Genomic DNA, 22,868 nt, shown 5'->3' with positions numbered 1-22,868 from the left:
CCAAGCCTTACAAGATGTAGATAACTATAAAGATCTTGGAGTCAGGGTGGATTCCTCCCTAAAGTTTCACTTGCATGTGAGAGAAATCTCTGGCAAGGCTGGAGGCATTGGTTACAGTATTTTAAAGGGTACGCTTTGCAGATCTCCTGATTTCATGAAGGCAGTTTTCATCTCTCATATTCGCCCTATCTTGGACTTTGCCTCTGTGCTTTGGTTCACTGGTTATACAGGAGACATTAGGCTTTTACAAAATATTTAGAGGAGGTGGACTAAGAAAATTGCCGGTTTTCATGATCTGCCATATAGTGAACGTCTCGCTAGATTGAGTCTTTACTCCATTAAAGGAAGGTTGATCAGAGCTGATCTTATTATGGTGTTCAACATTCTGAAAGGGTTTTGTCCTAATCTTGGTCACCTCTTGGTAAGAAATCACAACAGAGACACAAGAGGCCACTCCATCAAGCTTTTTGTTCCTCGTTACAACACTGATGTTCGACCTCGTTTCTTCTCAGTGCGGGTCATTAGCATTTGGAATAATTTACCCGAATCAGTTGTCATAGTGAATTCTGTTAATGCTTTTAAACGGCATCTCGACACTTCTCTTGGTCAAATTTTGTATGATTTTGATTGACTTTGGGTTGCTGAGTATCACTTTGAATTGTAAAATTGTGTCCTGTGCTGTGGTCTCCACTCGGGATTGCCAACCTGACTGCATTGTCTCGCCACTTGCTCAAGAGTATTATGGCACTGGTTTGTGTGGTCATGCCACATTAGCCAACCATCAGATCATCTAAAGGACAATCTACTTGCTGTCTTGGTTAGAGGCGTCACTTGATTCCAGATGGGGTTCTCCCCATCTATGTAAGAAATCTATATAAGAGATTTCACTGAGCAATGATAACTTGAAAGGCACTAGAAAGGTTTGACTGCTGTACTCCAAAAGCAATCAAAGGGTAGGCCTACAGGAATATTATGGTGTGTAGATCATAAAATATTTTAATATGATTAGCAGCAGTAAATTTTTATATAATTTACGCCAAAAAATCATGGACTCCACAAATTTAGACTTTTATAATACGGATCCAAGATTTCCCTAGATTTCCCCAAATTTGCCAGTTTCCCTAGATTTGTCACTAAAATTGATGAAATTTCCCAATCTAGTGTCATTTCCCCAAAAAGTGGGAGCTCTGGTCCAGTGTTACCAAATCGTCAAGACGAAAATGTGCTAGACGTGCTGTGAAAATATGCTAACTCAACCCAAAATGTGCTAAATATAATAATAAAGTATGCTAAAATTATGCTGACTCATTATTAGCTAAACATAATAAACCGAAAGATATATTAAAAACAGTGCATGTTACTTAACATACTTTAATGGAAACATAATTGATATAACTCAGATAGCCTTTGAGTAAAACTCAGATATTGAATAAATAAAGAGCAGTTTCGCAAACCAGATGATGACAAGGAACGTAAACTATGCAAACTATGCAAAATTACCCATTAAAGTCGGGTTTCAAGAAAACTTTTCTCAAAATAAAACTTATAAGGTCTTCAACTGGTCAAGTCAATTACAATTTACTGATTATTACGTACGCCACTGAGGGAATATATTCTTACCCATCGACTCTATCATGTCTTCTCGAGGCGCAAATTTTACGCACTCACTTTGTCTGATGCCTTCGATCTCCACTTACGATTTAATTTGCCAGACTGCTGTTTTTGAGCCTGTTTCTTTTCTCTGTCTTTTTCAAAGTAACCATTGAAAATATTCTCTCACAGTCTGCATTAGATACTGGTATGGTTAATGATGCTTTAGCAAGTTTGGAGACTATAGTGGGTATTTCGACCCTGTGTGACATATTATAATATTGACCAAAAGACTTCAGTGTCAGTGTCAGTGGCAGCATTCAGTGAGAGAATATTCTTTGCATCATCACTTAGGATTAGTAACCACCATTCATCATCCAACTTTTGTTCATCGTTCTTCATCTCTAACAATTTCAGGAATCTTGGCACTGATACTTGCAACAGACATATTACTTCCACGCATAATTTCCTCAGGATCAAGCATAGAACAGATATCAGAGCGAACTGTATTACTGAGAGGTAAGCGTTGCTGAAGCTGAATGGCCAGTTCTACCAGAAACTGAAGCAACCTTTCAAATATTTGATTGGTACTCCGCAAGTCCCTCTTAAATGATATAATGAAACCGAGTTTTAAAGAATGATATATGCTAAAATTTATTCCAGACAAATCAGAATTATGCTAGAATTATGCTAAAAGATCAATTGTGCTAGAAATAATACTAGATACTTAATTTGAGTCTAAATTATGCTAAAAGCATAAAATTATGCTAAATTTGGTAACACTGCGCCAGACCCCAACAGTCACAGCGGCCACGCTAGTGATCTTGTATCATACACGTCGGACAAACAGGAACGAAGATTTGTAACTTGGAAGGAACAATAACACATATTTCTGATGACAGATTTAAGATTATTCGGCATATTATTCGAAGAATACGAATACTTTTCCCAAGTATTCGAATACGAATGGGAATACTTTGATGTCAGATGACAAGTATTCGAATGCGAATACGAATAAACCCAAATACTGTATTCGAATGTATTCGAATACGAATATTAAATACGAATACCCCATCCCTGACTCCCGGTCAGCCAATCGGGTCCTGACCGCCGGTAAAACAGGCAATATTCCAGGCAGACCGGCGGCTTACCGCCGCGCCGGTAAACCGGCGACCATATACGATTTTCGATTTCTCCGACCGGCGACTACAGCAGGTCAGCCTGCGGTAGGCCGCCGGGGGGACAGGGGGAAAAACAGACCATTTCCCCCCTGACTGAAATTCCCCCAGGGAAAATTAGCCTAGGCTCGATTTCCCCCCGGGAAAAGCAGCCCGGGCTGTTATTCCCCCGGGGGGAATTTCAGACCTAAGATTTTTTTCCCCCTATAGGCCATTTCTCCCCCCCTTACATAGAAACTATTTTAATGAATTACATAATCAACGGTAAGTTTGACAAAATAATAGGAATTTTTTCTACATCAGAATCATATTAGTTTATGTAGTCTGGTAATTTACTGGTACTTGTGTAGTACTAATAATGTGTTGAATTTATATGGCAGAGTACTCACCGATAGTATGTAGGCAGCACATAATAATGTTAAACCATATCATCCGTCATGTTCCGTAGTTACTGATACTATTTCATTATTGTCTACGTTGGAGTCAAAAGCAGTTTCAGATAGAACAATGGTGATGCCTCATTATACTTGTCATAATCAGATTATCAGGATCATGGTAATAAAGAAGTCTTTATTGGAGGGCTAGATAAAAAGTACTTAAAAAGCAATTAAAAATAACGGATTTTTGAGGAGTGTTCATTCATTTTATCCTTTGTCTTTTTGATTGTGGGATTGGATTACACTTAAGACAACTCCATGAGGCCTTATAATCTTATTCTCATCTGCAAACATGAGTAAAATTACTTTCTCTTCTGCTGGAATATGTAGGACTCCCGTTTGTTCAGGATATTGCTGCTGCTCATTCACAGATGCGTTGCACGGTTCTGCTCCAGTGATGTCATCTTCTTGCCTTAAACCGTTCGTGTCATTTTGTTTGTACACCTTTAAATTCACTATGTGGTACAAGTTTTTTAGCTCTTTATTTGATGCAACGTTTTTCAGTTTTGCGCGTCCTTTGCTTACAAGAGAAACAACTTCATACGGGCCTATGTATTTTGCTTCTAGTTTTCCTCCCATTCGGTAATTATTTTTGTTGTTTCTTAATAATACTAATGAGCCCTCAACTATTTCATTGTATTTAGATGTATGTCTTGCATCATAGTTCTTCTTTTGTCTGTTTTGAGCTTTAGCAATATTCATAGTGATTTTTTCATCAGCTGCCTTTTTTTCTGACAACACTCTCTCTGTTAGCTCTTTAACAGTCTCTGCTGTCGTTACCCTAGTTCCTACCGCCTCATATGACTCAGTATCTAGGTAGACTGGAAGCACGGGATCTCTCCTAAACATTGCAGTGAAAGGAGTAACACCAGTGCTGGCATGGACCGAAGTACGATATCCGAATAGGATTCTCTTTATGTGCAAATCCCAATCGTTCTGTTTTTCATTAACACATTTGATAAGACCTCTTTCGAGGGTTTGATTAAATCTCTCCTGCAATCCATTTGTTTGTGGATGATTGGCTGAAGCAATTCTGTGATCTATCTGTAACTTGGCATATATGATATCATTCAGTTCGTTGACAAATTCTCTCCCTTGGTTGGTAATCAAGGTTTCTATACAGCCAAATTCACATATGGTGTCTAAAAAGAACTGTGCAACTTCTGCTGCAGATTTGTGTTTTAAAGGTGAAGCAACTAGAAATTTCGTAAAGTAGTCGGTCATTGCTACAACGTAACAGTGTCCTCTCTCTGTCTGGGGCAAGGGTCCGATCAAGTCCATTCCAACCTGAGACCAACCTTTTTCAGGAACAGACACTGGATGTAACTCTGGAGCTTGCATTGCTGGTTTATTACTTGCTCTCTGGCACTTGTCACATTTAAAAACATAACCACTAACAAGTTCTTTGATGCCCTTAAAATAATACTTAGCAGTAATTTTTCCAGTTGTCTTATCCCTTCCCATATGTGCACCAACAAACCCTTCATGACAACCTTTGATAACTCGGCTCACTTCCGTTTTCATCAACACGACGTAACTGAACTTCATTATTCATTTTTCGTTTATGCATTAAATATCCATCTTTAACACAAAAGGGTTCGCACTTTTTTCTAATATCACGCTTTTCGTCTTTGTTTAGTCCATCAGGATACTTCCCGCTATCCAGATATTGGTAGCATGTGTGGTATGTAGGATCGATCGAGCTCCTCCATATTCTGACGCAGCTGTTTCCACTGCCACTGCTCGGACAACTGTGAAGCATGTTGGCGCCAAGACTAGAAGGAAAACAGATAAAAAGAGAGCGATTGTGAGAGCCCAAGTGATGGTAGTTTTGTCGTGATGATAATTATCCTGTGTGGCAGGCTGTAGTTGCTACACGTCGCCATAGACATACGCTTATAACAGCAGTGGGGTTGGGGGAATCTTGGCCCAGAGGGGGGAATATTATCCTGGGACAAAATTCCCCCAGGGGGATATATATCCTGAGCCATATTTCCCCCGGGGGGAATTTCGGACGGGGGGAAAAACAGACCATTACACCTGTAGTAATATTCATATATATATATATATATATATATATATATATATATATTTTTATATATATATATATATATATATATATATATATATAGATAGAGAGAGAGAGAGAGAGAGAGAGAGAGAGAGAGAGAGAGAGAGAGAGAGAGAGACAATATAACACATTCATATCCACATTAGATAATATATGTTTTTCATCGTATCCATGCCATATCATATACTCATTATAATCACATCACATTCATATTCATAACAGCCTATCACATCCCAGTAGCATGGTAGTTATTGATATTAATTTCTCATGCATATCATATAACCATATTTTATTCATTTTCATATCACATATTCATATCTTTTACATCTATATTCATATCCATGTTTCATGTTTATATTCATATAATTATATCGTTATTCAATTTTTTCACATCACATATTATGCATAGCATATCTAAAGAATCACATCATGTTCATACTATATTCATCAGTAATTAGTCATACTATATACATATTCATATCACAGTCACATTCCTTTCATAACGCATCATATTCATATATTCACATCAATGAATATTCATATTCATATATAATACATGTGTAACACAGGCTATTTTATAAATATATTACTGTTGTTATAATGCCGGATAAACCTTCATCTTCCTTTATTTAATACACCCGAAATGGATTTTAAACCTACTGACTGTACTAACTATACTTATCTCACAATGCTGAACATATCATGTAGCTGCTTAGTTTGTTGCTTCGTTGGTGGCACGCAGCCACTTGGCGGACACCTCCTTGTCTTGGAGGAAGGAAAACACGCTCACTCCACGCTCACTCTGGGTCCAGTTTTGAAGTTTCCTTCACAGTAAGGCACACAGCACTTGTATGGCAGTATGTATTGTCTTAGTGAGAGGCACAAATAATGTTAATGTTTACAATTTTTTCAATGTTTTCGCCGTCATTAATGCACAAAACAGAGAGCGTGACCTCTCTCGACCGCAGCTGACCAGACACTACTAGCAGTAGCACTACCTGTGCTACGTCACGGCCTACTCACCCCCCCAGTGAAGAGGCCTCCCCCTCTAGATGGCCTTGACCCAACCCATCACACATTCCCACGCACACACACACACACTCTCTCTCTCTCTCTCTCTCTCTCTCTCTCTCTCTCTCTCTCTCTCTCTCTCTCTCTCTCTCTCTCTCTCTCAAGTTCCTTCAACAAGGAATCAGAAGTTCGATTACGAAATGCGCGGCGTTAAACTCAAAAGCGTTCAATGCGTTAAGGACTTGGGGGTCAAAATCGCGTCAAACCTCAAATTCTCACAGCAATGCATCGATGCAGCACATTAAGCGAACAGAATGTTAGGCTTCATTAAAAGAAACTTTTTATTCAAGAATAAAGATGTAATACTTCCACTCTACAATAGTTTAGTCAGACCCCACTTGGAATATGCGGTACAGTTTTGGTCTCCCCCACCATGCAAGGGACATTGCTAAATTAGGTGTTCAGCGTCGGGCAACAAAAATGATCCCTTCCTTGCGCAACAAATCCTACGAAGAAAGACTTTCCACCCTTAACATGTTCTCTCTTGAGAAACGTCGCCTCCGAGGAAACCTGATCGAATGTTTTAAAATACTTAATGGTTTCACGAATGTAGACAGATCAACATTGTTTATGATCGATGCCACTTTGCGTATGAGGAACAATGGCGTAAAACTCAAATGTAGACAAGTAAATTCAGACTGCACCAAATTTTTCTTCATTAACGTTGTAGTGCGAGAATGGAATAAGCTCCCACCGTCAGTGGCCCAGTGTAACACGATTGACTCCTTCAAAAACAAGTTCGACGGTCACTTCCTTCAACTTAATATCAACTAGAGTTGAAATGCATCGTTTTGGAGCCTTCTGATTAATATAGAATCACTTAGATTTAAGGACAGACCACCTAGTCTGGACCATGGGGTCTGTGTGGTCTGATTTTCTATGTAAATCTCTCTCTCTCTCTCTCTCTCTCTCTCTCTCTCTCTCTCTCTCTCTCTCTCTCTCTCTCTCTCTCTCTCTCTCTCTCTCTCTCTCTCTCTCTCTCTCACACACACACACAGAGAGAGAGAGAGAGAGAGAGAGAGAGAGAGAGAATTTTTTTTTTTTTGCCATCAGCCCTGGCTGGGCTATTAGACCATATTTATTATTTTTAGAGGTTTGCAGTTTTATTTTTTTGTTTTGTTTCATCAGCATCATTCATAGTCATTCATTCACCTCATCCACATAGCTTACCAATAAAAGAAAAATAAATAAACAAATAAATAAAAAAAAAAAAATAAGGTGCTACTTTGGCTTTTTATCTACGTGTCATGAATCTACTTTGGTATGATATCTACACTTACATTGCGATCTACGTCTCATGAATCTACTTTGTTATGCGATCTACACCTTATATTGCAATCAACACGGTACAAGAACAAGGAAAACATTCTCTTAATTGGTTTCGAGAGAATGTGTGGTACAAGAACAAGGAAAACACTTCTCTTCATTGGTTTCGAGAGAATGTGTGGTACAAGAACAAGGAAAACACCTCTCTTCATTGGTTTCGAGAGAATGTGTGGTACAAGAACAAGGAAAACACTTCTCTTCATTGGTTTCGAGAGAATGTGTGGTACAAGAACAAGGAAAACACTTCTCTTCGTTAGTTTCGAGAGAATGTGTGGTTAGAGAGCCTGAAGTATGAGTGGAATGTCTGTTTCAGTGTTGAGGCTCTGATCACTCTTCCACACGATACAAAAACAAGGAAAACACTTCTCTTGGTTTCGAGAGAATGTGTGGTTAGAGAGCCTGAAGCATGGGTGGAAGGTCCAGTCCCGAGTCAACAAGGGTCATGTGGCAACAACACACTTCATTTCGCCACAGACATCATTCCAGACAGCTTTGGTATGTTATCTATAGTTTGTTATCTAATTTCTAATTTGCTTGTAATCTACTTTGTTTCCTTGATTTCAAAGATAGACCAGTTATTTATTTTTCTTAATTCCATTAACCTTAGTAAATCCTCCTTTTATTTCAGGCTTTGATACAGCCCTCAAGATGCTCGCAAAAGACTTCTACACCGAAATCAGTGACGAAACTACGGCATTGGCATTTTTAAGAAGACATGAACTTTTGGATGAAGAACAATGTGTTTCACCGTGTCATCGATGTGGCGGAAAGATGAAGGATGCTCGGAAAAGAAGACGAAATGGCGAATTTACGCCCGTTCTTCGTTGCAAAAACCGTGGATGTCAAACTTTTCGTTCAGTTCGCAGAGGCAATGTATTTTTTCACTTCACAGATTTAAATAACAAACTAAATTGCAAGCTCTCTCTTTGCCAAATTTTAGAATTGACCTTTTATTTCATACAAGACCTCTCATGATTTGGTTCAAAGTTTAACTAGTGAGGCACTGAAGCAATATGCGATTGGTTCATTATGTGCAGAGAAGTTTGTACAGCGATTGTTTCAGTCCAGAATCGTGGTCAAATGGTGGGCACTGAAGAAGAGCCTGTGCAAATTGATGAAGCACGCTTTACAGGACGTAGAAAATACAACAGAGGTTGAATGTTGCAGGGAGACAGGGCTCCAAATTCAACAGACAGCGAAGCTGAAGTGGAGAATAACCGTAACCATGGAAGGCGCATTGATGGTCCTTGGGTGTTCGGTTTGAAGAAGGGGTCAGATTGCCGATATTTTTACGTCCAAAGAAGAGACCGTGAGACACCTCAACCAATTATTCAGCGAGAAGTCGCTGAAGGCTCAGTAATCCATTCCGACGAATGGAGAGCTTACTCTAATTTAAACCAACTCAATTTTCGTCATTTTTCCGTAAATCATCAGCAAAATTACGTCAATCTCAACACCGGAGCACATACACAAGGAATTGAAAGATCATGGCTTGACGCGAAGATTCGTATATTGAAAAAAATGAGAGGCTGCAATCAAAGAACACTTCAATCCCATCTAGACTACTTCTGCTGGCGGATGATGAGAAAAGAAGCTCCTGACTTATATTTAGCATTTTTATCCGATGTACGTGCTGTTTATCGCTAGAATATTTTTAATAAACATTTTAGACATTTTAGACATTTTAGATTTTTTTAGTTTCAATTAAATTAGACATTTTAGAATTTTTTACTGTTTCAATTAAATTTTCTGTTATATATAATGTATTGTGATTTACTATGTAGATATTCAAATTAAATTTTGTACTGTGCAGACATTTTAGCCGAGGTGCATGCTGTTTATTGCTAAAACATAAACGAAATAAAAAATTTCAATATTTCAAGTACATCTTTATTTTATGAGTCCAAAATAAAATTGGTATAGTGTAAATATTTTTTCCTTGTAGATATCAAGCCAAAGTGTGGTGTAGATATCTTTTGCTTGTAGATAACAAGCCAAAGTAGCACCTAGTAGTAGTAGTAGTAGAAGTAGTAGTAGTAGTTATAGTAGTAATAGTTATAGTAGTAATAGTTATAGTAGTAGTAGTTATCGTAGTAGTGGTTATAGTAGTAGTAGTAGTAGTTATAGTAGTAGTAGTTATAGTAGTAGTAGTTATAGTAGTAGTAGTTATAGTAGTAGTAGTTATAGTAGTAGTAGTTAAAGTAGTAGTAGTAGTAGTAGTAATCTCTCTCTCTCTCTCTCTCTCTCTCTCTCTCTCTCTCTCTCTCTCTCTAGCCCCGTTCACACTGTGCCGACTTTGGGTCACGACTACCCACGACTCTATGGGTACACGAGGTCTTGGGTGTTGATGTGAAGGGGTCGGGCATGTCTTGAAAGAGGTCTTGACTCTCAGGCCCGGATTAAGCTTGCATTGGGCCCTACGCCACCCACACCCCTACGGCGTACTTGGCGTACAAGATAATCCGGCCCTGTTGACTCTTGAGACTTTTGCCGAATGCTGCGCCGACGTCGTGACGGGAGTTTGGAGTCGTGAGGGTTAGCACGACCAGGATCCTGAGCACGACATGGTGGCAACTAGTTGGCCGAATGTCCCAGACAGTCGGCAAGACACCAAGACCTCAATAAAACCTCCCCCCCTTCTTGGAGCGTAGGAACCAACTTGTCAAATGATAAACTCGCTGGGTTGTCGTGGCCTAGAGTCGGCACAGTGTGAACGGGGCTTCTAAATATCTCTCTCTGCTTATAATTTTTTTTATACATTCTGTGTATATATAGCTTCATAATAAGGGTCAAATTCATAAATTCAGTATAATCAATAAAATTAAGAAATAAATAATTAAGTGGATCAGGTGTCACCGCGTGGGGCAAGGTGCCATATGAACCCAGGGCAGCTTCCATTCTAAACTCATCGGTCATGCATATACATTTTTTCACTCGATCAGTAATGCACCAGCTAGGTAGCCTACAAGTCTTAATTGTTGTATTGTTATAGTTTTATGACTGCCTTGTTGTGGATGAAGAAACTGTTAACTATAGCTGATGATGGTTGAAGGCTTATGCTTGGTGAGGGAAATGACGTCATGAGGCGAGGCAGATTCAAGGTCAGGCAGGATCAGCTGACTCTTGTTGCTGTGCTGTGCCTCCAGTCTAAACAAGGCACTGTCGCCTCAAGATGTAATATAAACGGGGAGGGGCAGGAGGCACACTTTAACAATAAGGCATGCACATGAACAATTAGTGTACTGCGATGTTGAAACTCTTAATTTGACGCCCTTGCTTAGAAGGCGGAGGAAGGGAATTAGAAGCAAGAGAAGAGAATAAATGAAGGAAAGGAAGGAGGAAGGAAGGAAAAAAAAAAGGGAACTAGATGAATGAGGATGTGGAAGGGATAGAAGGGAGAGAAGGAGGAAAGGAAGAGTAGATAAAGATGGAGAAGGGAATTAAAAGGAGGGAGAGATCGAAGGGGATCACTATAACAAGTACGGGAAGAAAGCAAAGTGTGGCAACCGAAGTGTTCTCCATGACTCATGCCTGACGCGGCAGGCGTGGCCGTGGCAGTGTGCTTCCTGCTGGCGTGTATATATATATATATATATATATATATATATATATATATATATATATATATATATATATATATATATATATATATAGTGGTTACGATATTTGTTCCCTGATAACAGCCCAGGCAAGGCCTAACGTCTAGTACGTACCCTTGATTGTACCCTAGATCGAGTCCTCTGTAGGGTCGTGGGAGGTCAAAAAGGGAGAGGTGGGACTGTGCATGGTGGTGATATCAGTGTGCGTGACTGGACGAGGAAGACAAACAAGGAACACGTTTTTTCACTAGAAAATTGAGATATTCAAAGAGGCCAATTAAGATGACTTTCAAAGAGGCCAACAAGACTTTCTAATTAAGAGGCCATTGCAATATATTTAATCTTTTTTTTTTTTGGGGGGGGGGGGATGGTGAACGAAGTGTATTAATTTTCAAAGTTTAACGGTATGTAAAGGTATAAAGATTAAACGGAAACAGCCGACAATTGACCATTAAAAACCACAAATTATTCCGATTTCATGGGCTACAAGTTAATGGCTGTATATAATGAGTATATGGTTAACTATAAGTTCTCGAAAAATATAAAAGACACCTGGCAGATATATAATTATGATGAATTATAATGCAGTGCGCGACTACACAACACTGAACAATATATACAGATAACTCTTGATTTACGCGAGTATTGTGTCCTTGAAGAGGTCGCGTAAATCAAAAACAATGTAAATCAAACAAGAGTAGGTTTCTATCAAAAAATAAATATTCACTTCATTCAGTGGAGAGAGAGAGAGAGAGAGAGAGAGATATAAACTCAGGCACTCACTCTCCGCCTCACTCGTGTGAGGAAGAAATGAAGGACACCATGAGCGACTGGCTAGTATTGGTACCGGTACCGAGCAGTCTGCTACCGGTACCGTACCATATAGCTGGTACCATTAGTACCGGTACTGGTACCGGTACCTGCCCACCCCTATTGTTGAGTAGCGTGGCAGCGTGGGTACTGTATTGTTGTTCAAGTGGCGCGCGGGAAGAACTGAGCTCAGCTGTGTGGCCGCGGCGCCATGTGAGTCCAGTTGCGTGAGACATCTGGTGGCCACTCCATAAAATATCGCGTATAAGTGAAAAAACGTGTAAATTAAATATTTATTTGGATTTTGTACCCCGCGTTATTTCAAAAATCGCGAAAACCAAACTCGCGTAAATTGAGAGTATTAATATTAATATTAATAAAACTATATTGGGGGCATTTTTCGATGAATCGCAAAATCAATGAAGGGTCAATACGTGCAGAGTACGCAACGTAAATTAAGTCCCTCCCCTTCCTCCTGCCTAAAACCTATGCAGTGACATAACTAGGGGGGGGGAGTGAGGCACTGATGAATATGGGGGTTACTAGGCAAGTGGAGCTTCTGATGCCACATGGAAGGTTACTGGGGCATATTCTGAAATCAGATCAGAGGTGGGTATGAGGGCATGGCCAGTGGAGGGGTGCGTGCCCCCCTGGCCACTAGTGTCCAGTCCACACCCTGTGACCCCAAGTTCAAGTAAATTGTAGCCCATGTTGATATGTGGCAATCTACCATACATACATGTACAGGTAACTCTCAATTTACGCGAGTTTGGTTTACGCGTTTTTTAAATTACGCGGGGTCCAAAATCGTGCATGAAATGAATATTTATTTTTCGATAGAAACCTACCTCTTGTTTGATTTACATTGTTTTTGATTTACGCGACCTATTCAAGGACACAATACTCGCGTAAATCGAGAGTTACCTATTACATAGACCCCTAAAGCACCCCAGAAGAAGAAGACCCAGCTGATCTGGTCAGTGTAGTGTATCCTCTCTCTGTCTCTTCCGCAATGTGTGTGATGGTGAAGATAACTAATAATGAAATGCTGACGGATTTCTTATTTTTATGTAAAGAAGAAATCCATTGTACATCACATTAATAATATATGACGGATTTGGATGTTAAATTCTTCCTTATTCTTGAGGAGCGTCAGGGCTGGGTGTCAGCTGTCACAGGTTTATTTTGTAACCAAAACCATCCAGTAACAATGATATTTGAGTGAGAAAATTATTATCAGCTGCATGGTTATGTGAGGGGCATGCTAATCTCCATTCCATGCTGTTTTGATACTCGTATTTGTTCCACATTTAGCTATTTCTCAGCCACTCATAGCATCAAGTTAGTCGAAGTAAACAGCTTAAGCTGGACATTTCATAATCAAACTATTTATGTTTAGTTCTGATTTAAAGAACCTGTGAAAAGGAGTTTGCCTGAGGAATTTTTTAATATTGGCAGCTTTTTGAGATTTTGTAATAATGTTGTTAATACCTACACTAAGATTTTAACCCCAAGGTTTTAAGTGTAATTTGGTGAATTCTCCCCCCTTAAAAAAAAATTAAAAAAAATAAAAAATTAAATGCTGAAAAAATAATTGGATTTCTTTTTCTCCTCAACAGCCACAAACAGACCGTCTGCATTTTTGGGGTAGTGATCTATGAGGATTCATCATAGCAACAAGCCAGGGGGGTGAAAGCACCAAACACTTCAGAACAAGCTGGAATGATGAAAGACAGCCTACACCTTTCCTGCAGAACTGAAGAAGCAGCATTTAGTTTTAACAGCATCCACATCTATCAGTTCCTTCAGCAAGACCCACCACTTCACAAACCACAATGTCACTAGAACCCTCCCCTGGTGGAATAGGAGACGAGGATCGCAGGGTGTTCAGACTGATGAAGATAGTGGCTAGTGAAGGTCGTCATGCCCTTCACTGTGTATTCAAGTGGGGATGCAAGAAAAAATCCACAGAGTCAATAGGAGACTACTTAAGAAATAAAGGCATGAGCAATAAGGATTATGAAAAAAAATTTCGCCCTAATATGCATGAAACAATCAACAATGATCCTTCTGGAGAGTCTTACGATGTCACCCTTATATTTGCTTGCATCAGGTGGGGTTGTGATCAGCTTGCAGAAGCAAAAGATAAATGGAAAGATGGGCAAGAAAACTTGGAATCCCTCTGCACAAAAGTTAAAAATATTAGGAATTCATTGTTTCATGGAGAGAAAATACCTGCTGATGATGTTATGAATGAAAAGTGCAAAGACATTAAAGAAGTATTAAAGGAAATAGTTAAAAAAGCTGGGAGTAAGTATGGAGTGTCTGATGATGAAGTTCAAAGTACCGTCAAGGAAATAAGTAATCAGGTGTGTCATATTATGACCGCACGCCTAGGAGAAAAAGAATTTAATGAGCTGTCAAAGTTTAGAGAAGAACAGAAAAAATCCATTATTGAAATTGGGAGAGAGGAGTTGCCAGAACAATATAAAGATACATCAAAGATTGATCCAGCATCCTTTGTGACAGGGAAGGAACGGCTGGATGTTGAAAATGTGTTTACTAAGCTTGAAGTCATATGTGAGAACATGGATGAAACCCATGAAGTGGGATACAAGGAGCTGCTTGAGGTGAAGACTGAACTTGAGGAGAAGCCAACAGTCATAATAGTGGAAGGTGATGCAGGAGCTGGCAAAACCACTTTAACAAAACTGATCCTGTCAGACTGGGCAAAAGGATCCACTATTTTTACAGGTCTTGAACGCTATGACTTGGTTTTCTGGGCCGAAGGAAAAAAAAGGATCTCCTCTTACTTAGGGCTAATTCAGGGCCTCCTGCCAACAGCTTCATACAAATTTGATGATGCTGACCTAGTTAGGTCTGTACTTCAGCTGGAGGTCTTGCTTGTCATGGATGGCTTTGATGAACTAAATACAGAGTCTGAGAAGCTTATCACAGAACTATTACATAAACAAGTACCAAGTAGCAAAGGTCACTTACAACTCCTGATCACCACAAGGCCCAGCAAGCTCTCTGACCTTTGCAATGTTCTTGGTGCACACACTAAGAAGATTCAAACGAAGCTAAGAGGAATATCTTTGGAAAAAAGAGTGGAATTTGTATCAAAATTACACAATGAAATGATAAAAGAGAAACAAAGTTATCAGGACACCCAGAAGCTGGTTGACCTCTTGAAACAGTCCCAGGCCCGCCTTGGTGAGCACTATCGACTGCCTCTCAACCTCACACTTCTCACCTACCTCTGGGCCTCTGACCCCACCAAAGTGAATCCTGAAACAACCTCAACTGGTCTCTACATTGCCTTCCTGGAGCTGATTGAGTCTCGCTTGCAGGCACGACTCCAGGAAAGGTTAGGTTGTGTGGCCCTGCCCGAAGGTAGAAGTCAAGAAGTAGTAAGGGAGTTTCAGAAAGATTTGTACAGAGTTTGCATGGACACGCTTCTATCAGATTCAATGCAGCTCTCTACTGAATCAAAAGATGTACTGGAAAAGAAGTGTGAAGACTTAGAAGTCCCTTTCAATGAAATGATTGAAGCTTTTCTTGTAGTTGAAAAGGAGTGGACAAGCAGTGGCTACATAACTGAGCTGACTGTGCCTCACAAAAGCATTTTAGAATTTTATGCTGCAAATCAATTCATGACATATATTAATAATAAACTAAAGAATGAAGAACAAGAAAAGAAGATTAAATCTTTGTTGATGAATCGTGGCATTACAAAGGCTGAAATAGATGATATCCTTCAGAGATCTGAAAGTGAAGACATAAAGTCGCTGAAAAAGATTTGCAATGATCTTCTTAAAACAGATCAAAACCTGGCCAAGTATGATAACATGCTCTTACACCTGACAGGTCTGTTGACTCATCAGTGCCCTGACATGTTACATAGGTATGCTGAGGATCTTGTTGATATACTAAAGGAAGCTGAGTTCAAGGGAACCAAGTGGCTTGACATTCTTGTGGAAGCCAAATGTGATGACACGCTGGCCACCCTTCTAGCTCCACTAAATGACCTCGTGAGTAGTTATGAGCTCGAGCCATGTCTTATTACTTAGATGCAATGGGAACACTGCCATTACACTCAAACAACACTGTACTGTTAAATTACTAGTGACAGGAAAGTTGGCTAATCACTTGTGGACATCTGTTGTTACACAGATTAACAGCTATAAGGGCACACAACTGCCAACGAAGTGTATTGATCAGACCATTTAGTGCTTATTCATTAATGGTATACTGTCTCATTCAATGCTGTATTTTTCCCTCAATCTGTGAGAAATTCATGCTATGGCAATAAGTAGAGAATTATGGCCTGTGTAGTGTGGACAAATGTCACCATTACCCTCAATTCCATCTTTCCGATCTTTTCTGACTCCATAATTATGAGTGTACAGCCGTTTAATTGTGGGAATCATGAAGCTGATTTGACCCGAGAAAGAATTCAGATCTTTACAAAATCATGGGCAACTTTGTCGTACCACTCCAAATTTAGACACAAGTTCCTCCCAATTATAATAAAATCGATTGCTGTCAGATTTATTAATCATGATTTTAAGAGCCTCTGGTGCAGTGGTTAGTATTCCTGACTCTGACTATGCAGGCCTGGGTTCGAATCCCAGCCTTGACAGTCTGCTTGCAGTCCACTCAACTGTTCATCCTTCCTTTTGGGATGGTCGGTAAATGGGTACTTGGGGAAACTTGGGGAAGGTAAACTGTGGTAACCCGGATGTTGCACTGGCCCTATGTCGGGTTAAGGGTTCTCCCCCATCACCGGGTCAAAGAGCCAAAAGGACGGAGATGAGCAGTGTCGCCATGCGCAGCTATAGCGTATGCTCTCAACTCTACCTCTATAATTGTAATTGTAATCTGGAGTTTGCCAAGTAATCATATTTGAATATAATAGCCGTGTAATCTCCCCAGGCCTGCCATCAACTCACAATGCAGGAAACATTGAAACATCTTGATCAGCCTCTGTCATGAACACAGATTAACATGTTTTGTTCTGTCCTCAGCAACTCATAGTCCGCGATGGCCATATGGGAGCTGCCCTTGCACTGTTCAAATACCTGGACACCAACATCCCTGTGCAGGTTATTCTGGAGAATGAAGTGACCTACATTCCACGCCTGGATGATATGTTGTGCCAGCTCTCACAGAGGGACTGTGCAGTGCAAATTTTCTTCAAACATCAATGGAAGAATAAGGAATGTGGCTCTTCTGATGAATACCTAGGCAAGCTGCAGCCTGAGGGATGCAGCAGTTATGGGTACGGAAACAGGAAATACTTGGGGGAATATTGAGGCAGTGTCTTGATGAATTGTTCCAAAACACAGAACACTCCCTTCAAGACATGCTACATTTGTTTCTGCAGGTGCAGCGTGACTAAATTCACAGGCCATCTGGGCACACTTTCCTGCCTGCCAGAGACCACAACAGAGCTGAAGATTGCCTTTGCCAACACAGAACATGCCAAGCAACTTCTGGTGGAACTGAATGACTTGGTGAACAAAAGAAGTGATATTACATATATAGGTGAGAAGATGAACATGCAGGTACTTTATAAAGTGATTTATGATACCTTCATTTGAAACTTATTTCAGGAAACATATTATATTTTTCAAACGCAACTTTTATGGTTAACTTTACAGTGTTTTCTGAATATTAAAACTACCCTCTTGATTTGGCAGGAATCCACGTGATGTCAGAGGTCAGGCCTGATGACCTGACGCCTCTGCCTGTTCTAAAACCCCTTCAGGGAAGAGAGACTGGCAGTCTTTGGCTCTCTGGGGTAGATAAAGACTGGGAGATGAAGTGTGGAGTGATTCGTGCACTCCTTCCTGCTGAGGGGTAAGTCAAATCTGACACTTGTGCTGGTAAAACTGTCAATTACATTAGTTTTAACACATCTTTCCCTTTGATATGGAATTTTATTTCTCATGGACTCTGATTTTATCAAAGAAAATTACGAATTTCCTTCACTGATTATTTTTTTATATCAAATACTAATAAGTAGATTGCACTTTATTGACTTGATAGAACATCTGGCACCAAATGGACATCAAGTATAGCAGCAAACATGTTATTCAAGTGTTCCACAGCCAGAGTACTTCACTGTAATGATCAGCAAAACCAATGGTCTTGCAGGATGTTCAACTCCATTATGTTCCCTCAATGCAACTTTACTGCCAAGCGTTGCACTGACATCCTTAAGTGCCTGAAGGAGCTAGGAGTAAAGGTGAACAAGAAAGGAGGCATTCGCTTCTTCTCCACTTTCGAGAAAAATGAACTATTGGATCTTAAGGAGTTTGCCAGGCAAAGTCTTGGCTGTGCCCTATACTGGTAAGGCCTCATTCAAGTATTATGAATCCTCTCATGCATACAGTGGGGAAAAAGGGAATTAGGGGAGTTACTTCGCTAAAAAAGTATGAGCAAAGTGTCAAACATAAATAAAACAACTTATAAAAACACTAATTGTAACTATTTAGAGCTAAACTGTACGATGTGATGCCAAACTCCATTTTTATTGGTACTGGACAAGCTAAAGCAATGTGGGTTAGTCCAAGTTAATCCAAGTTATTCAGAAGGCATCGTGAACAGTACTGGAAGAGCAAGGGTCAGGAATAAAAAAGTTGGACAATTAAAGCCAACAGTGGAATGAAACTTGAGCTGAATACTTTAAAATGACCTACAAAATGTGTTGTTTATAAACAAAAATATTTCCCCACAGCTCTGATGAGTCCAGTGTGTGGTAGCCTGACCGGTGAGACAGGAAGCCTTCATGTGGCGACACATTGCAGAGGTAATGAATGGCCCAGGCCAAGATGGGGAGTGGGATTCAGTGTCTCCCATGCAGAGGCCCTTTGTGATTTGAGGCTGTGAAGGACTGGGTTTTCATTCATTAAAGTAAGTAAAGGTTAAGTTTGGGGCATATTCTACAATGGCTACATTGGCGCTCATCTTCACCCTCCCAGCCCTGGAGCGTGTGGTGGGCAAGGCGCTGAGAACCCACAACCCAGGGCCACAGGGCCAGTGTGACGGTTTTAGGGCAACAAAGAGTGAAAAAAAAAAAAAAAAAAAAAAAGCCCGCTGCTCACCGCTCCCATAGGTTACCACAGTTTACATTTAATGAAGTGGAGATAAGCACTGAGGCTACCTGCAGCGACGCCATATGTCCCCAAGTTTGCCTTTGAAGGGGAGGATGAACAGCTGGGTGGGCTACATGCCAACTGCCCAGGCTGGGACTGAACCCCAGCCCATAGATTCATAGACATGTGTGCTAACTGCCACACCATGGAGGTGCTTTACTAAGTTGCTGTGAAATATGTTTTAGTATTTTCCTAGTGTGATGGCCAGTCACCTTCCAAGGGTTTTGGTGTACACATTGCTGTTATGTATTCTTTTAAAATATGTTTTAGTATTTTCCTAGTGTGATGCCCAGTCACCTTCAAGGGTTTTGGTGTACACATTGCTGTTATGTATTCTTTGCTCTAAGATGTCAAAGAGTTGGTTTGCTCATTGGCCAATGAGCATAAAAAGATTATAAAACTCTTTACTCCAAACCAGGCTTGGATTCCAGTACAACTGATTATACCTGAGTACAAGTACAAGTACATCATAATACATATTACATATCCAAGTGTGAACAGGTCTCATTACTCTAGTTGAACTAGAGTACAAACACAAGTCCTTGAATCCAAGTACTGATACCAGTTAGCAGAGGTGGGCAAGTGCGGTACTTAATTAGTGCGGTAGTGCAGTAGTACCGCATCACAAAAAAAGTACTGCACTACCACAAACTTTCTGAAAATACCGCACTAAAAGATCCTGCGGTACCTAGAAAACTATCGAAGACATTTGCAGCGCAGCATGCTCACATATTTTTTTTTTTTTTTTTTTTTTTTACAGTGAATCGGACTCAATCAGTCAATCGGTATCACTCATCAGAATCAGTGATTCAATCATTCTGACTCTTCAGTTATTATTCAAAATTAAATACTAAATGAATAACTCAGAGTAAATCTGTTCGTCACTCAACCCAAGGCGGCGCGCCATGACTGCCTCTGACGAAGACTGTACATGGCAGTGTACAGCAGTACAAGCAAGCACTAACATGATCGCCGCTCAATCTCATGTCCCGTATAATTTTTTTTTTTATGCATAACATATACCATAGTACATATACTATATCTGTTTTTTTTTTTAACTTCATTGTAACTTCATTTTCTCTCTCTCTCTCTCTCTCTCTCTCTCTCTCTCTCTCTCTCTCTCTCTCTCTCTCTCTCTCTCTCTCTCTCTCTCTCTCTCTCTCTCTCTCTCTCTCTCTCTTCAATGTAGCCAAGATCAATATTGTTTGATTGTAATAATGATAATAATAACTAGACGTAATGCACTTGGAGAGTGCACAACTCTGCCAAAGATCGTCTTGAAAATTGGTATGGGCATCAACTGTGATCATGTGCATCATATGGAAGCATTTGTTTTGGAATTTGATAAAAAAAAAATTGGAAACTTTGACCTTGGGCGAACTTTTCGAGGTCAAGGTCAAAGGTCAAGGTCAAGGCCATGCAAGGTGCATCATATGGAAGCATTTGTTTTGAAATATGATTAAATTCTATTTTATTTTTGGAAACTTCGACCTTGGGCGAACTTTTCGAGGTCAAAGTCAAAGGTCAAGGTCAAGGCCATGCAAGGTGCGTCTTTCCATGAGCCAAGTCTGAAGTCTCTACGATGACGAGAACTGGAGCTATGGTCTGACGTTTTGTGCGACCTTGACCTCTGACAAAAAAATAATGGGTTCTATTCTGGATGGACAAGGTGTATCATATGGAAGCATTTGTTTTGAAATTTCATGAAATTAATTTTTTGGAAACTTTGACCTTGGGCAAACTTTTCGAGGTCAAAGTCAAAGGTCAAGGTCAAGGTCAAGGCCATGCAAGGTGCGTCTTTCCATGAGCTAAAATGTGAACCAAGTCTGAAGTAGCTACGATGACGAGAACCGAAGTTATGGCCAATCTGACGTTTTGTACAACATTGATCTTGACCTTTGACCTTTGACATAAAAAAAATTAATGGGTTCTATTCTGGATGGACACGAGGCGTCCCTGAAAAATTGGTTGAGATATCCGCAAAATTGTGCACAGGAGACTTAACGAACAAACAAATAAATAAATAAATAAACATATATACTGACCGGACCGAAAATATAACCTTCCAACTTCGTTGGCGGAGCTAATGATGATGATGATAATAATAATAATAATAATAATAATAATAATAATAATAATAATAATAATAATAATAGTAATTTATCATAATTATCATTATTATTATTATTATTATTATTATTATTATTATTATTATTATTATTATCATCTCGTTGAAATTTCCACGTGGTTTCTTCGCTGAGGCCTGAGACGCCAGTGCTTAGAGCTTTCCCACGGTCGAAGTTTCGCTATTACCAGTTGCAGTTGATGTGTTTTGTCTTAATATGTTGGACAGTTTGAATAATGTTTTACTGTTTCCGTCATGATTTTCCTCTATTAATAATCATTCGTTTTCGCTCAAACGCCGGAGAATTCCTCCCCTTCCTCCCCTCCCCCATATCCTCCCGGGCTAGTGCTACTGCAGCTGTCGCACCACCCTTCCTTCCTTCCTTCCTTCCTTCCTTTATTCATTCATTCATTCCCACCCTCCACTTCCTCCTCTCTCACATAACGCTGATCTCCTCCTCCCCCTTCCCTGTCCCCTCCCTCCTCCCTCGGAAAGTTGCATTCCCTTCCCTCCCCGTCCTACTCCCCTGTCGCCCCCTTCCTCATCCCTTACCTACCTCTCTCCTTCCCCAGTCTTCCTTTATTTTTTTTTTGTATCTCACAAGTTATTAGTTAGTCAATGGATAGCCAGGATAGGCACTGAAGTATTGTTTTTTATATTGACTAGTGACTACCGTTACCGCAGTACCGCACACTGCGTACCGTACTGGGAAAGAAAAAAATGGAACCACACTTGATTTGCACGACTTTAGATTGTACGAATTCAAAATAGTACGGTGTCAAAAAATAGGGTTTTTTCCTCATATTACACAGCTTCCTTAAAATAACACGATTTCAAGAAAATCAAGTTTCGCGCGGCTGATTTAGTTCAGTAATGCAGCCACCAGGCGTCACTAGGTGTTTCCCGCCACCCGGGCCGCGCCATATAAAGCTCATTCTTTACCAAGGAGACTATAGAATAGTCTCTTTGTTCTTTACCCACGCACGGCTGTGGTAGCGTCTCTCTCCCCGTTCGTTCAGTGTGTTACCAACTTACCACCAATTAACCATGGCTCCCAAGCACCCATCGGATTCTCCAGCATGTGGTAGTACTCCAAAGGGATCGATTAAGTCGTTAACATTAGACCAGAAACTATCAGTGCTTGACAGAATTGACAAAGGGCAGAAAACTTCTGTGATTGTGGCCGCTATGAACTTAAACGAAGCCACGATCAGGACCATAAGGAAGAATGCTAGCAAGATTCGTGACAGTGCTAAAGCAGGAACTCCACTCAGTGGTGCAAAATCTTCGTATGCTCGTCCTGTGGAGATGCAGCGAATGGAGAAGATGCTTGCTACATGGATCGACCATCAAAATAAGACCCACGTGCCCGTCAGCTTGGCCTTAAAGGAAAAGGCGATCTCAATCTACGAGAGTATTCAAGGTGAAGACACGAAGCCTTTTACCGCCAGTAACAGATGGATGGCTAACTTCCAGAAGAGGTATGGGTTTCATAACC

The 22,868-nt window shown here is 40.2% G+C and overlaps 1 protein-coding gene and 1 long non-coding RNA gene across 5 annotated transcripts in view; both read left to right on the top strand.

The window, feature by feature from the left end:
• The window catches only part of LOC127008579 (uncharacterized), an 85,577-nt gene extending 66,360 nt beyond the window's left edge, over window positions 1-19,217 (top strand). For 2 of the 4 annotated variants that reach the window (XM_050880787.1, XM_050880788.1), the window contains exons 2-7: window positions 13,702-16,116; window positions 17,113-17,366; window positions 17,472-17,632; window positions 17,788-17,947; window positions 18,137-18,439; window positions 18,828-19,217. In XM_050880787.1, coding sequence (XP_050736744.1) covers window positions 13,918-16,116; window positions 17,113-17,366; window positions 17,472-17,632; window positions 17,788-17,947; window positions 18,137-18,439; window positions 18,828-18,852 — 3,102 coding nt within the window. In that variant the 5' untranslated portion in view covers window positions 13,702-13,917 and the 3' untranslated portion in view covers window positions 18,853-19,217. The remainder of the gene's footprint in view (window positions 1-13,701; window positions 16,117-17,112; window positions 17,367-17,471; window positions 17,633-17,787; window positions 17,948-18,136; window positions 18,440-18,827) is intronic. The other 2 variants (XM_050880790.1, XM_050880791.1) reach the window with 2 other exon arrangements.
• Window positions 19,218-20,670: 1,453 nt separating this feature from the next.
• Window positions 20,671-21,148, top strand: LOC127008589 (uncharacterized). Its single transcript, XR_007761198.1, has 2 exons — window positions 20,671-20,790; window positions 21,037-21,148. It is a non-coding gene; the product is annotated as an uncharacterized LOC127008589 (long non-coding RNA).
• The last annotated feature ends 1,720 nt before the right edge of the window (window positions 21,149-22,868 follow it).

Source organism: Eriocheir sinensis, chromosome 38 (genome assembly GCF_024679095.1).
Source record: "Eriocheir sinensis breed Jianghai 21 chromosome 38, ASM2467909v1, whole genome shotgun sequence".
NCBI classification, from domain to species: domain Eukaryota; kingdom Metazoa; phylum Arthropoda; class Malacostraca; order Decapoda; family Varunidae; genus Eriocheir; species Eriocheir sinensis.
This window is presented reverse-complemented; position numbering and strand designations above follow the sequence as displayed.